Below are 16,077 nucleotides of genomic sequence, written 5' to 3'. Positions count from 1 at the left end.
ATAAAATATTGACTACTAAATTTTATAAACTCCCAAAAAAATTATTGTAATTATAAAACCATAAAAATAGTTTTTGAGACAATTCAAATATTTATGAAAATAAATCTTCAATAAAGTCACTTTTAAAAAAATAAAAATAACACAATACTACTCAGCATTTAATTATACAAATAATCCTCGAACACTAATAAGCCTCACATAATTAATAATAAAGCAACACACAACTGACAGAACCAATGCACGTATTTTTATTTATTTAATTATTCGATAATTACATTTATAATAATACAAAAATATGAGTCGTTATACCCTTCCCCCTTAAAAAGATTGTGTCCTCAGAATCTCAATTGATTAAACAAGTGAGGATATTTGTCAAGCATATCTGTCTCTAACTCCCAAGTAGACTCTTCTACTCGAGGATTTTTCACTACGCCATAGATTGGATTCCGCAACCCCAAGAAACCGTAACTAAAGGCCAAAAAAGCGTTGCTAAAGGCCAAAAAAAGGCTATGGCGACTCTTTTCGGGGTTGCAATTTTAGGCGTTGCCATAGAGTTTTTTGCAACCCCGGTGACAGCCTATTGCAACCCTTGTTTATCCGTTACAGAAACGTGCTATTGCAACACCAATGGGGTTGCAATAGGTCTTGAAAAGTGTTACAGTAGGGTTTGGGCTATCAGTACAATATTTGTGGGCCCCACAATAGGGCCCACATGTGGGATGTCGATGCAACCTTTTTGCAACGCTTTTTATTGTTTTTTACAACATTTTACACTGATTATTAGCAACACTATAAAGACATACTGCAACGCTTTTACAAAAAAAAATGCTAGGAATTATTTGTAAATTAGCATGCCCATAAATAAGACATTGTATTAAAACCAACAAAATCCAACAACCATAAAATCAGTTACCCCATCAGAAACTTCATTGTATTCAAAGATAAACAGAAACTATATATCATACACTAAAACCTATACTAGACTGTGAAAACTCTGTTCTAGGAGAAGAATAGATTGAAGCTTTGTCCTGCTTTATAAAATAAAATCAGAATCGATATTATGGTTAAAATCAGACGGTAGCTGAAACTTCATTTGCTGATATTTCGTTCTTCTTTAGTGATTCTGGAGGTTTCTGTACAGTAACAACTTTATTTGGTACCATTACTAGGGTCATGCTTCTTTCTCTGAAGCTTTTGCTCTCTTCAACTGCAAGCTGCAAAGTAGGCCGATAAAAAATGCAAATAATTCAGTAATGAGAAAAAGGGAAGGTCTTAAATATGATGATAAGTTAATATATAACTTGATAGATTTATAGCTTTGGAAATTGAGAATTCATATAAAAAAACTATCTGCGGAAAGAAAGTCACGAGTTCCGCTAAAAGCTGCTCTGCTTAGAATAATTATTAATGAAATGATTTTTGTTTCAGGTGCAGTGGTGAGCAAAGAAAGCATGCTACCCATATTCTTTGGCTTTGTGCAAAAATCAAGAGAAACGTGAAAGAGAAGTGGCTTTTGTAACTGATTTGGTGTTTTAATAATTTTGTTTACAAAAAATGATATTAATGATTAAAATAAGCATAATTCATGGACAGAATCAACTGATCGAAAATGCTCTCACCTTGAAGAGCCTCCTTTACAAAGAGAAGTGATTCCCTCGCTGTCCCTCGCCTCATATATACCTTCACATTCTGTAAATAGATCAAATAGGATGTCTGCGTCAACAACTAGTTATGAAATTTTGTATACCTAACCTATGGCTGATTACTAAAAAGGACTTGTAAGTTGATTTCATACTCCTTTTAAGTGCAATTCTCATAGTTAGGACAAGATATAAGTTGTTCAGTCCCAAAAGATTAGCTAGGATTAGATATTAGCTGTGCAGTCCCAACAAATTAGCCAGGAGATGACATTAGAAATTTATGTCCTAAAGGTTAACAAAATAAACCTATTACAGTTAATTGAGGTTCAGCTAATAACTTGGTTGATTCCAAATTTTTAGCTGGATAGCAGATTGACATGCCTTATTATCGCGACTCTTGCAATCTCATGTGTATTACTTACCAATTTAAAATAATACAAAGACTTAGCTAGTCACCCAGTCTCACCTTATGATTTAGAATATTAGAAGGCACATTTATATTTAAAAAACAGTTCTGAAAATAATTCATCTTTCTGATTTCAACCAGAATTGCACTTAGTATGGGTAAGCAAGCCTCAACAGCTAGTGTGAAGTCATTAACACTGTTTGTACCCCTAAACATGTAGTCAATGACAAGTACTAATTACTATCGAACAACCGACATGCTATACCGAGATGAGAGCAACGTAAAGATAAGTTAATGAGATGATATTTTTTTACATTAAATGGTTTACATACCAGTGGTACGATATGGAAACAGAGGGTACACCTTGTAGAAAGGCTTGGCGAGCACCTACTACTGTCCCAGAGTACCAACTGTCAGTCGAAGAAACTATATAACTTGAGTGTGAGAGCATAGACAACTCCTAAATGCCTTATAAACAACACAAACACATTCTTCAGCAACAGTTTTGCATTTAAAAGTCTTCATAAACAGCTAGTTTAAATCCGAGCCTAACCAAACAAAACAAGCCCTATTGGGCAAGTGTATTTCTGATCTGACATGACAAGGTACACCTGCCCTATAAGAAGTCCTGACCTTGCCACCTCGGACAAAGTGTAATAACTGCATCTGCCTTATTTTTAAAATATTTAGGCCTCATCTAAAAAAGGTTAAGCACAAAGTCCCCCTGGACATCTTTACCTATAGAGCTCCATTGTTTAACCTTTATTTATTCAGACACTAAACTGGATTGTGGATTCCATCTCACGAGTTGTCTAGGTCTTTTGGTGGTTTCTTTATGACCACAAGGGTGATGAAAAACAGCAGCGAGGACACATCAAAACTTACATAGATACATATGACTGGAAACCCGATAGCTAGTATTAATTGTACATACATATGGCTAGATGACTAGTAATACAAGGAAAAATCCGATGTGAGTAACAAGACTCCTTGTTCACTATAATAGGCCGATATCAGTGACATAACTTCTTCCCCACAATATAGTAATAATAAGAGTAATTTTTCCGTTAAAAACAGGCACTTGAATATTAAATAACAACTTATAAAATTGTTACAGATGTCGAAGACTATAAGGCTGAAGAGAGAAAAGAACTATACTAACATGCGATGGCCATAGTTGTTGTGCTTGTCCAGTATCATGAAGAGAAAGTGCCAAGTTCCCGAGGACTGTCAAATATTGTGCAACAAGTTGAAGATTCCCCAGAGTAACGTGGGTCATCTGCAAGCCATTAGCTAACTGAAGTCTACACATTAAATAAGAAACTATAATTTAATTACGTCACCGCTAAGTTATTCATACTATACGTGGATTCTATTCCTGTTCTTTTTATGCTCAAAATCTGACAAAAGTAATTCAAGATAGAAAGGCTGAATTATTTTTAACTATAGCAAAGGTAAGTTACAGAATCTGACATTGAAAACAAAGTCGTTATGTCCCAGTTAATGGTTAACATATTTTACCTTGCTTCTTACAGATCCTGCTGTTTCATCAATAAGAACCCATAAGAAAAAAGGACAGAGGTTTTTTCCCGAACAGTAATTACAGAAACATATTTTAAACATTACAAAATATAATAGATTCATCATATCAAGAACAAAATCACAGTAAGTCACGGGAAATGCTTAGTTAAATCAACACATAAGAGACATATTTCAGCTAAATACTGACCTTCCTATCCTAAAATCAACACAGTAATGAAGACCTATCCTAAAATATGATGAAGTCGAAGGCATAAAAATTACCAAGGCATTATACATACACTGCGATAAAATCAGCACATATAACTATATTACAAATGTACCTCAGAGTCATATTTGCCATAACAAAGTCCTGAAGTCCAAATCCTGGACCTCTTTCGGAAAAAGAAAACTGCAAAAGAATAAAGAGTTATAGAAGTGCCTAAGACTAATAACATCAATAGCAGATTAGCAGGTAGATTACAATCAACACAATGCTAAAATTAGAAATCAATTTAAGATCAATATCTCAAATAACTTATAACTAGGAAGGATCATTATCAATTAACACAATGCTCAAATCAGACTTTAATATAAAGATTAATATCTTAAAGAACTTAAACTCAAAAGGATAGTTATCAACATATAACTTGGAGGGGGAGCCTCATGGTCCAAATTTAACTTTGGAACTGTTATAGCAGACAAAGAACCTACAAACGCGGCACTCACCATCTCTAAACGCTGCACTCGCAAGCTCCGGAAAAGTCACTTATAGCAACCTAAATCTCCAAACATCAAGCTCCATCTCATCAACCGATAGCTCATCAACACAACCACCTCGTACAACGATCTTAATAATTCAAAAGTGTTGTCGGTTGTAATAACCTGAACAATTGAAAAGAAATCAACCGATTAAAATTAAACAATTATTTGTGACTTACAGGTCGATAATGATAAGAAGGTAAACGATAAATTGATAATTAAAAATAAATTTGAAAAGAACTTATAAATTGCACATGAACAGAGCTAAAATTTGAGACAATAATACCAGATCAAATTTGATTCCAACTAATTGCAATTAACAGAAATTAGGGTTTCGTCTAATTGAAAATTGACCATCTCTATTCAATCTAAGGTTTTAGTGTGAAGAAAAAAGCTAGGGCTTATGTATATGTATAGGGCTTTTGGATCTTTATGTGGGTCTTTGAGGGTGGATTTTGAGAGAGCCGAGAGAGACAAAAAGAGGGGTGAGAGCGGCGGGGGAGAGAGTACTGAAAAAAGAGGGAGAAAGTCGGGGGATGAAAAATTAAAGGGGGCAAGTGTTTCAAAGTAGGGAATAAATACGGGAGTCTGTTATTTTATTTTTAAAAAAAGTAATTGAGACATCGGTTTTAAGAACAACCGATGTGTATAAACTAATTTAACATTGATTCTAGTAAAACTGATGTAAAATATTTCATTAACATCGATCCGCAACTTAATTTTCAACCCTGCCCCATCTCAAATCTCGGCCCAAATTTTATTCAAAATAAACACCCGGCATAACTTTTTTTTTCAAATTTAAATTATTAAATTCTTTTTTCTATTAAAAAATATATTTTTTAACAATTAATTATAAAAAACTAAATAAATTCAACAATATATATTGTAAATCACTCCACCAGTGATTTTTAAGTTATAAAACTTTCAACTGATAAATATATTATAAATCATTTCACTAATATTATTAACTTTAATAAATAAATAAAATATATATTTCAATTATTAACTCATTTCTATGTAAATAAAATATGTTATTTAATTTAGTAACACATTTTGACTATACCGCAACATCAAAAAATAGGGGTTGCGATAGACATGGGTTTAGAAGGCTATTATTACACTTTTGTTTGCAACCCCAGTGTGAACGGTTACAGAATCCAATCTATGGCGTAGTATCTCCAAAGTACTTTAACTATAGGAATAAACTTATTCCTAAGGACTCGCTTTTTACGATCTATGATATGGATTGGTCTGTCAGTGTAGGATAAATCTGGCTTAAGCTCAATTGGCTCATACTTAATGACTTGGTTTAAATCAAGGATATATCTCTTCAGCATAGATACGTGGAACACGTTATGGATACGTTGCAGCTGCGGCGACAGCGCTAACTGATAGGCGACTTTACCTGTTTTTCTCAATATCTCAAATAGTATAATATACCTAGGACCTAGTTTACCCTTTTTTGTCCAAATCTAACCAAATCCTTTCCAAGGTGAGACTTTCAACAATACCTACGATCCTAGTTCTATCTTCATATCTTTTCGATACAAGTTCGCGTTCTTTCTCTATCCATCCTGGGGTGCTTCTAATCTTGGCCAAATCAATATCACTACATCTTTAGTTTGCTTTTTCTAACTCGAGACTAACAACTGCTTTTCTCCCAGTTCATCCCAATAAAGTGGGGACTTACACTTACTTCCATACAAGGCTTCGTAGGATGGCATCCATATACTGGTATAATAATTATTACTATAGGAAAACTTAATCAACAACAGGTGATCATCCAAATTGCCTTTAAATTCTAAAGCACACATACACTCAATATATCTTATATCGTCTGAATCATCCTTTCGCTTGACCCTCTGTCTGGGGATGATAGGCAATACTTATTTTCAATTTTAGTGCTCAAATAATCCCGGAATTTCACCCAAATACAACTTCACTAACTTATCCAAAGAATACTTTTCATTGGTCTTTGATATTCTGCCTTTACTGTTTGACAAGTGTTACATTTACTAATCCAATCTGCTATCTCCTTTTCATCCTTGGCCACCAAAAGTTCTTCTTCAGATATTGGTTCATCTTAGTGCTTCCAGGGTAGATAGAAAACTTGGAATTATGGGATTCTTACAAAATTTCATCCTTTAGCTCAGTCACATTGGGAATCCATATTCTCGAGGAAAACTTGATTATACCTTTGCTATTGGATCCTGAATCCTCTCTGCTATCTTCAATTCTGAAATAAAAACCGAATATAAAACTTTTATTCCTCCTAACAGTCAACTTTTATTTACTTTCAATAACTAGGACTGTCTAACTACAGAGGTTACTGACGAATTCATTTCCATGGGATATCAAATGGAATTTCGAAATCAATGAATCACTTATAAAGGAAGGAAAATTGAAGAATATGTAGATATGACTGAGAGAAACCATATAAGTACATAAGATGGCCAGTCTTAGTATCATACGGTTTATAACACATAATTCGGTGGTGTCCACCAGACCTTTTGTCACACAAACAAATGGTCAAATCATATGCATTGTCCGCCCCAATCAACCAATAGAATTAATGAGGTAGGAAAAAATGTTTAAATAGAAAATTAATGGATAAGAAGGAGAAATTTGGATCATGATAAAATCAACACAGCCTCGAGTTGGCTTACTACGAGTCTTGACCTTCTTGCGGGAAAACAAGCAACTTATTAGGCGATAGACAATCATTCTGGGAAATAAAATGTATCTCACAAAATGTGTGTAAAGGTTCAAGATATAAACATCAGTATTGATCCATATATTCCACAAGACTTGGTTGTCATAGCAGCTGCCGACTAATATAATACTATCTAAACTCACTGTTATGGATTAAAAACTAAGGTAAATGATTATTGTATTTATTACTAAGGAACGTGAGCTTCGAGGCTCGATTTGACTACTCTTGTATTTCGTGACTCAATCTGCCTTAACAAGATGCCTACGTACCTAGCTGATTGCCAAGGATCAAGTCAAAAACGTAGTTCTTTGTGATACTTGCCTTCGGGGCTATGGCGGTGAGGGCTCACCAAGGACGTAGTGACTTTCATGTCCTCCAAGGACTAAGTATAAAATGTAGTTCTGATTTGTGGGGTGAGACCCCTTATATAGATGTTGGTGGTCCTTGAATTGGATTTGGTATAGGAGACTTGGTGGTCAAGTCTCTGAATTAGAATGGACTTTGGAGTCCTAGGAAGTAGGAAGCGGATTCCTTATCCCATGAGGTTCCTAAGAGACCAATCTACAAGGATTTACATCCCCACCAGGACTCATCTTAATAGCTATTTTTCTCCCTTATTAATTAATTACGAAATTAATTAATATTCAGGGTTTTGGGCCTTCTTTATTCCATCAGGCCTGATCTGGTCGATCAGGCATGATCAATATGTTAACCTTTTTGGTCTGAATATCATACATCTTCTAATTGGGTCTTGTAGCCCAAATCATGTGTAATTAATGCAATATTAACTACGTAATCAGGATTTATTTTCTTCCCTATCATTTGCCCCCCAACTTTTGGGAAACAGTGACTAGGTTTCGCAAAAGTTACGTTCATTTGTTCCCTTGCAGGGTATTGTTTTGCGTAAAGTGTGAAGCGACCTACACATTTACAATGATTTAATTTAATCCCTTTTATTTAGGAATTAACTTAATTTCCAAGAATTTTTCCCTTAATTCTGGGATTTTTCCTTAATTTTCAGGAATTTTTCCCTTAATTCTGGGATTTTTCCTTAATTTTCTGGATTTTCCCCTTAATTCTGGGATTTTTCCTTAATTTTTAGGAATTTTTCCCTTAATTCTGGGATTTTTCCTTAATTTTCCGGAATTTTTTCCTTAATTCTAGGATTTTACTTAATTTTAAGGAATTTTTCCCTTAATTCTGGGATTTTTCCTTTAATTATTATTTTTTTCCAGGATTTTTCTTCCCCCTTTTTTCTTCTTTTTTTTTCTTTTTCTTCTCTCTTTTTTTTATACCTGGTTCGACCAGGAATCCTGTTCGACTAGGATCCTGGTCGAATTAGGCCTCTAATTGCCCCGGTCGACAGAAATTCGAGCAAGATCCATTCGACCTCACTTCCTGGTAGAATTTCGACCAGGGTTTTATATTATATATATATATATATATATATATATATATATATATATTCGAGCAGGAAATTTTCGGTCAGGATTTTAGGTCAGAATTTCTTGCCTTGACCGAATTAGCCATCCTTTTAAGCCCTGATCGAAGCAATTTTGACCTCAAGAATTTCGATCAGGATTTCTTTACAGTTCCTGGTCGATTGGGTCTTAATTCTGGTCGAATTAAGCCTTTTATTCAGCCCTAATCGACAGGATTTCGACCTCAGCTCATTCAATTAGGAACGTAATGTAAGTCCTGATCGAATTGGGTCAGGATATCAACCTTTTATTCCTTTTTTCCTGGGCATTTATCTTGGTATTTATTTTTGGGCCAATCCCTTTTTTGGGCCTATTTTTCTGGGCTTATCCGGGTTTTGTATTTGGGCCCTTATTCCCCAATTAATTAGGCCCTTTTTCTGGGCTTACCTCTTATTGGGCTGATCTTTGCCCTAAACCTGGGCTGGTTTTATTGAACCTTATATTGGGCTTTTACTTTGGGCCCATTGCTTTTAACTGGGCTTCCCTTCCACCCCTCTTTTTTTTCTATTTTCTCTTAAAAGTTGAAGCTTGGGCCCTGTGTTGGGCTTGTTTTTTCTATTTTCTCTTAAAATGTACTTTCTTTATCGCTGAGTCCCACAAGCTTGCTAGGGTTGGTCAATTTATATAGTTAATGAGACTTAATGGTACCAAGAAACAAACTGTATGTGTAGAAACAGGATAAATTGTAGAAATTGTAGAAACAGGATAAATGATCGATCGTAATGATTCCACTATGATGCAAAAAGCATATGCTGGACTAAACTTAATTGAAGAAAAAGAAGGACCACACTTCTATTCTCCAAGAAGAAGAGTTGATTTAATCAAGCAAAGATTAAACGAACGAATAAACACTGATGTGGCCGAAGAGTTCACTGAGTGTCATGCCTTCTATTGCTGTGAAGGTAAGATTTAATTAAGATTTAATTATCTTTAATTGATTAGATTCCGCTGTGGCCCCGAATTGGTATCAGACAGTAATCAAGGTAAAACCCATGAAGTACAGTCCTCAAGATCGAGAAGAATTTGGTAAACAAATTCAAGAGCTTCTGGAAACGAAAATCATCATTCCCAGTAAATCACCTCATATGTCTCTAGCATTTTTAGTAGAAAATGAAGCAGAAAGGAGAAGAGGCAAGAAAAGAATGGTAGTCAACTACAAGGCAATCAATGAAGCCACCATAGGAGACAGCCATAATCTACCAAATAAGGATGAATTACTCACCCTTATTAGAGGTAAGAAAATGTTTAGTTAATTAGACTGTAAATCTGGATTTTGGCAGGTATTGCTAGATGAAGAATCACAGCTATTGACAGCATTCACATGTCCCCAAGGGCATTATCAATGGATAGTCGTACCGTTTGGACTCAAACAAGCACCATCCATATTTCAAAGGCATATGCAAAAACGCATTCAGGACTTTTGAAAAATTCTATTGTGTTTATGTTGATGATATTCTTATCTTTAGTGATAATGAACAGGATCATCTTAGGCACTTAGCAGCAGTATTAAAGAAATGCCAATTACTTGGTAAAATCTTATCAAAGAAGAAGGCTCAGCTCTTCAAGACAAAGATTAATTTCTTAGGATTAGAAATTGATCAAGGAACACATTGTCCTCAGACGCGCATCCTCGAACATATTCATAAGTTCCCGGATAAACTTGAAGACAACAAACAATTACAGAGGTTTTTAGGTATATTAACTTATGCTTCTGATTATATTCCTAAACTTGCAGCTATACGTGCTCTTTTGCAGGCAACACCTGCAATTTTTCTTGCCTTTTGGGCAAAACTTAGGTTTATCGTTAGAAAAACTTTTGACTTAAACTAGATTTGGGTTTTCCCTTTTTGTTGGTGCCTATGAAGGAAGGATAAATAAAAGTTATTAACTTGAAATCCAATTATTAAAAATTTCACTGCAATCAATATCAATATACTAAAAAAATTTCTAAACTTTATTACAAATTCAAATCACAGTATTTCATTTACATTTAAGTATCTTGTATAAGAGTCTTGTCCTAGATCTAGGCCCCGCCCTGTTTATTCTACCTCCATCCCTAGTTTTGATGATTAAAAAAATATGAATAATTTATTTAATTCAAACTTGAACCCAAGTCTCGAAGCTGTTGAATACAATTTGGGCGGGAGATTTAATTTGTTAGTTGATACGCTGTAGTTTGAGGTCAATTAATATGCAAGTAGTATGAGTCACTAGTCAGTACTATGTCCTGTAGGAGGAGTCGTATTTTAAATTATTAGCTGGAGTCATGTTGTGCACAGCCACTTGTCTGTTAGTACTATGGTATTGAGTGTCCTATATATATGGTCTGCAGAAGTTTGTTATGCTCATGAATGAGAAGAATATTTCGCGAGGGGTAACCACATTCCTTGACCACTCTGCCACGACCCGAGAGTCTCCCACAATTGTGTCCTTGTTGAGAAGGCCCCATTTAACCACATAAGGGTTGGGGTCCTCCTCGACCGACACAGGGTTAGGAGCAAGAAAGGCAGAGACTTGCTCCATAGGCTCAGATCCACCATCTTTCCTCGACCACTTGGGACGAGGAACTGAAACAGCAACAATTTGGGAGGTAGCATCCCAAGGTGAGCAAACTTGATTTGTTCGTGAGCAAACTCGTGTTCGGCTCGTCTATTGACAATTATCTCGATTGTTATCTTTTAAGTTGTCGATGATGTATATGTTCAATGACTTATATGTGTGTCTTGTTTTATGATCTCAAAATGCTAATACTCTCGCTCTCTCGTTCACTCTCCTCTCAATTAAGTTGCTATATTTAATAAAATTCCATGAAAAATACAATTCTTTGGGTTAATCAAAACGAACCCGGGTACAGTTCGGGTTATTTTTTAATCGAATCGAAACTTCACCGACTATTGAGTTCGAGAGAGTGAGAAACTACTGACTACTGAGAGAGTGATACAAGCCCTTCTTCTTCTTCAATTACATACAAAATTCTTAATTAGGTACGATTGTACGAATCTTCAAGCCCTTCTTCAATTTAAGGTTTTTAATTATTGCCTCTTTTCATTAATTTAGGGTTTTTCTCTCACTCTCTCTGTACAAAACCCCCAATTTAGGATTTCTGATTGTTTATTCTCTCAATGTAGGTAGATGGGATGAGGTCGCGACGAAGATGAATCAAGGGCAGCTTCACCACGAGCATCTCTGAAAACAATAAATAATTATTCCAATTGGAAACAAAAGGTAGCTTAGCCGCCTTTATAAGTAATAATTTGATTTTGTAATTTGTATGTATATGTGTATCAATTATTTGATTATCAATTATTTGATTCGAGCGAAGAAAGTTAGGGCTTGAAAATCTTTAGCAGCTAAAATGATGTTTCATGGATTACATGTCTTTGCATGAAAACACATGAGAATATGTCTCCTGCCTAATTTCCATTAAGATCATCATGTTTAGCGTGTAGTTTTTGCGTTATTTAAGATCACTAGAATTGAAATTTTGTGTGTTGGTTGTGATTAGGGTTAGGTTATTTGTGAATTTTGTATGAATGATGAATTTTAGAGTTTATAATACAAGTGTATGTTATTTAATTGATGATTTGATTCATTATTATTGTTCGTATAGTGAATCTTGTGTGAATGGTAAATTATGTGTGAGATTTTGTGTTGATTGTGATTGATTTGATTATTTATCCTTGGTTTATTACTTCTCATTCTACTCTATTCTGGTTGTGGGTTGTAGCTGAGGGAAGCCTGCCGTAGAAGGATCCATGATGATCGCACCCGCCTGCTTTGGAGGATTAGAAGCCTACCCAACAACAACAACAATATCAATATCAATCATTCTTCTTCTTCTTCTTCTCTTACTCATCAGGCATCCCCCCCTAACTTATTCATCCTTTTCAAGATTATAATTTTATTGTTTTGATCAGGTTATTGTTAATAAAATTTATCTATCCCCTTTAATGTATTAACCAAAGCTCGATTACCAGGAGTAAGAGAAGACCTAACCCAATTTTTATATCCTGTCGAATTCTTCAGAAAAAATTGGGTCTTCCTTATTTTAAAGGCACCACCTTAGATGATTTATATCATTTATATTTCAAAAAAATTATTTCTGTCATTTTTCACGCATCACTCTTTTCTCTTGCCTCCAATTATTATTTCAATATATTATTAATTTAATAATAAGACACAAATATATGACATGTTGTAAGAATTGATAAACAAAAATATTATCTTAAATTATTAGAACACTATTTTTCATTATATTTAAAAGGAACTATTGAATTGCATTATGTCCCTACTGAAAAACAATTAGCAGATATCTTTACAAAACCTTTGATGGAATCTATATTCAATAGGCTTGTTAGTGAAATTGGTATGTTAAATTCATCATGATTTTTACATGAAAATATTTATCTGTTAAATTGTTTCAGTAATATTATTTTTAGTTGCTCAAATAATCCAATATTATGTTCAGAGGCTGACATGATTAGTGACCGGTGAGTCATAACAGAGAGTGACAAGCTATTATTAGTTTTTATCATACGCACGAGCATTTCTTATATATATATATATATATATATATTATGTTCTTTCCGTATAATCTAAGATTTTGAAATAAAAATGTTATGCAAATGACTTTTTCTATGATCAAAAGACTATGAAGGAACCTGTATGCAAGTCAAATAAAGTTACATCATATTGGATTTCAATTTTCTTATCGATTAGAGTTGGTTCCCCCTATCATTCTTAAAGTAGTAGATCCATCGAGCTTTACCATTGTTAACTTTTATTAATTTGTTTATATGTGAGCGTTACATTTAGCATGGATATTTAAAGGTAATTTGCATTTGATCACTGACACATATATTACATGTGTCCGGAAAATATCCGCACATTCCAGATAGAGGTGATGGATCAATGCTTGCAACGACAAGCAGTAAAGTCATTCTAATTAAACAACCAATATAAATTTGCTATATGTGATCCTATGTCCAAGTCTTCGCAGCTCTTTGCCTGCGATCTTAGAAATCAAGAATTTCAAATCACTGTACTCTTTTGTACTTTGCAAGCATTAGAAGAACTGGAAAACATGGATAATCAAACCATTTACATTAAAACAAAAAAACAAAAACCGCAAGCGCATCAAAAACCACAACCGCCGGTTCCGTTTCATTTTTTTCGATTCGGTTTTGGCATTATATGTGAATAATATAATTAACTGTAAGTTCTTATCTTTCTTAATTTTCATGTTAGTTTTTCTGATTTTTTGGTGTTTGACCGCTTAATTATGGTTAAAAAATTGAAATTTAAATTATATAAGGAATTATGTTAGATTGATCTAAAATTTAGAAATTGCCAATATAGAATAATTGATGGATTTAACTATGGTTAAAAAAATTTGGAAGTTAAATTATATTAGGATTTATGTTAGATTTAATTTCATTGGTCTAAAATTTGGAAACGTATCAGTTGAACTATCATTTCTGTTGACTACTCTTAGAATTATAGACAAAAAAATGTATTATATTCATAACAGAAAGTGAAGATAGAAAGAAATGTATTCCAGAAGTTATGAAATGATTTGTTACAGTACTATTTATAAGACTAAAGCATGATTAATTGAAGCCTTGTGTTGAATATGTGCTCCAGCCTTGACCATATCAGTATAAAGGGCATTCACCTACACTAGAATCAGATATTATTATTTTTTTAATTTTCGATCCTTAACATATGATGCATATTACTTCTTTTGGCTCATCCAATTATTTACATTTTTTAATGTTCAACACGCATTTAAGGTGTAAATAAAATATACTTCTTCCTTTCCTTTTTATTTAGCATTTTAAAGTTTTAGAAAAAAATTCACAAATCAAGAAGGATTATTATTATTATTATTATTATTTTGTCACAAGGGAGTACATCCATTGATTGATAAATAACCGAGTATACAAATCAGGAGGAACCGTTATTCCTAAGTCCGGAACAAAGAGTTTCTTTCGTTAAAAACTTATTATAATTTATTATTTATATTATAGAGTGCTCTTAGTCATGTCCAATCTTGTACTTGATTTTTCTACTTACATGTAAACAAATTATATTTTATTTCTTCAATGCAAGAATGATTTTATCTTCCACTCTCCTTTCCCAGACCATCTTCTTTGCTCACCTTTTTCCAATGTTCACATCACATCTCCCCCTGTCTCAATATTTGCGATAGATAATCGCCTAGAAACACTTTCATTATTGTCTTTCGGGAATTTATATAGTCCTATGACTAAGATTTTGGTATTCTCACCTCCCACCGATGCCTCGTTAAGGGGAAATGCCCCTCAGAATATCTCTTATTTAGACTTATGACAGTGACAATGTTAGTTCGAAGGTCTTATGATAGTGATATTGTTAGTTCGAAAGTGCTTTTAATAGTTGTGAAGAGAGAATACAAATCACATACCTCCACTATCCACATTGCGCCAATTGCGCTTGACTTCTTCAAGAATGCAGACTGCAGTTTTGCCAGGACAACAGCTCCCCAAGCAAAGCCGTTTACAACATCAGGAGTTAAATCCTTCAGAAATAGTAGATAGCCGACGAAAACGTCAGTCTTGTGATTCTCAGGGAACAGAAGTGTTCCAATTAAGAAGAGTAGGTAGGCCCTTGCATAATTAGGAGTCCATGTATTTCGGCTTCTTTCATCTTGCATGTGAGCCTCGTCCACTGTCTCAAACCTCCTAAGCAACGAAGACTTCTGAACATAGTAGGAGGCCGCCTCTCTTCTCGGGTCATCATCGCCTAAAAGTTCCACCAGAATATTTTGTGCATTAAAGTTTTTGCATACAAGTGGCAGCCCATCAACCGGAAGACCCGTGATATTGAATATGTCTTCCAAGCCCAGATACAGATGTGTTCCATTGAAATTGAACACCCCATGTTCCAATTTTTTGATTGCAGCATCTATAAACCGATTGTCATTATGAAAATAAGTCATGTCTCTGAAGGAACTGAAGCACGTTTGATTTACTAGCTCAGCAACTCTTGCATCCAAATTCCAGGATTTGAATTGCTTGATTGTGCAAGAATTATGTTCACCTGCATTGTCATTGTATTCGATTCAGTTTTTCATCTTTTACAGAAATAAGAAAACTCTTATTCTCAGAATACAAAAGAGAATATTAACTTCTGCTCTCAGTTTCCAAATATGACAAACCAATAGCCAACAAAATTAAAAGTTCCAAAGTTGAGAAGACAAACAACAAAAGAAATCTCTAATTTTACGGGGACGTACTAACAATTTCGGCTACCAATTCCCCTTGAACCAACAAACTTAATTAAAAAACTCGAGTACCTAAAAACAAGATAACACCATCACGGAGACACACCAAAATACCATCTTCTACAAAAGATTCAGATTATCAACAACCATTAACAAATACCCATTTCAGACTAGTACATTTTACTCGTTTTAGAGGGCTTGGCGACTCAGCTGATTATTTGATTTTGAGAAAGCTACAATATAGCTAAGTGATTTTCTCCCCTTTTCTCGTTTCAATACATCACTAAATTATA

The 16,077-nt window shown here is 34.2% G+C and overlaps 1 protein-coding gene across 10 annotated transcripts; it reads right to left on the bottom strand.

The window, feature by feature from the left end:
• Positions 1-889: 889 nt before the first annotated feature.
• LOC141664460 (uncharacterized) lies at positions 890-4,884 on the bottom strand. Of its 10 annotated transcripts, none has more exons than XR_012552027.1 (7): positions 4,613-4,884; positions 4,294-4,449; positions 3,909-3,976; positions 3,209-3,350; positions 2,379-2,514; positions 1,620-1,689; positions 890-1,214 (listed from the first exon to the last, which is right to left on the bottom strand). XR_012552027.1 is itself a non-coding variant. In XM_074470414.1 (7 exons), exons 2-7 carry the CDS (start codon positions 4,294-4,296, stop codon positions 1,204-1,206), a joined length of 372 nt encoding a protein of 123 aa, XP_074326515.1. In that variant the 5' UTR covers positions 4,297-4,449; positions 4,613-4,884; the 3' UTR covers positions 890-1,203. The 10 variants fall into 10 exon arrangements, 3 of the variants coding, with proteins under 3 accessions (XP_074326515.1, XP_074326520.1, XP_074326525.1); XR_012552030.1 differs by having other exon boundaries at positions 2,379-2,439; XR_012552025.1 differs by having other exon boundaries at positions 3,209-3,325.
• Positions 4,885-16,077: the final 11,193 nt, after the last annotated feature.

The sequence above is a fragment of the Apium graveolens genome, chromosome 1 (assembly GCF_009905375.1).
Source record: "Apium graveolens cultivar Ventura chromosome 1, ASM990537v1, whole genome shotgun sequence".
Taxonomy (NCBI): Eukaryota; Viridiplantae; Streptophyta; class Magnoliopsida; order Apiales; family Apiaceae; genus Apium; species Apium graveolens.
This window is presented reverse-complemented; position numbering and strand designations above follow the sequence as displayed.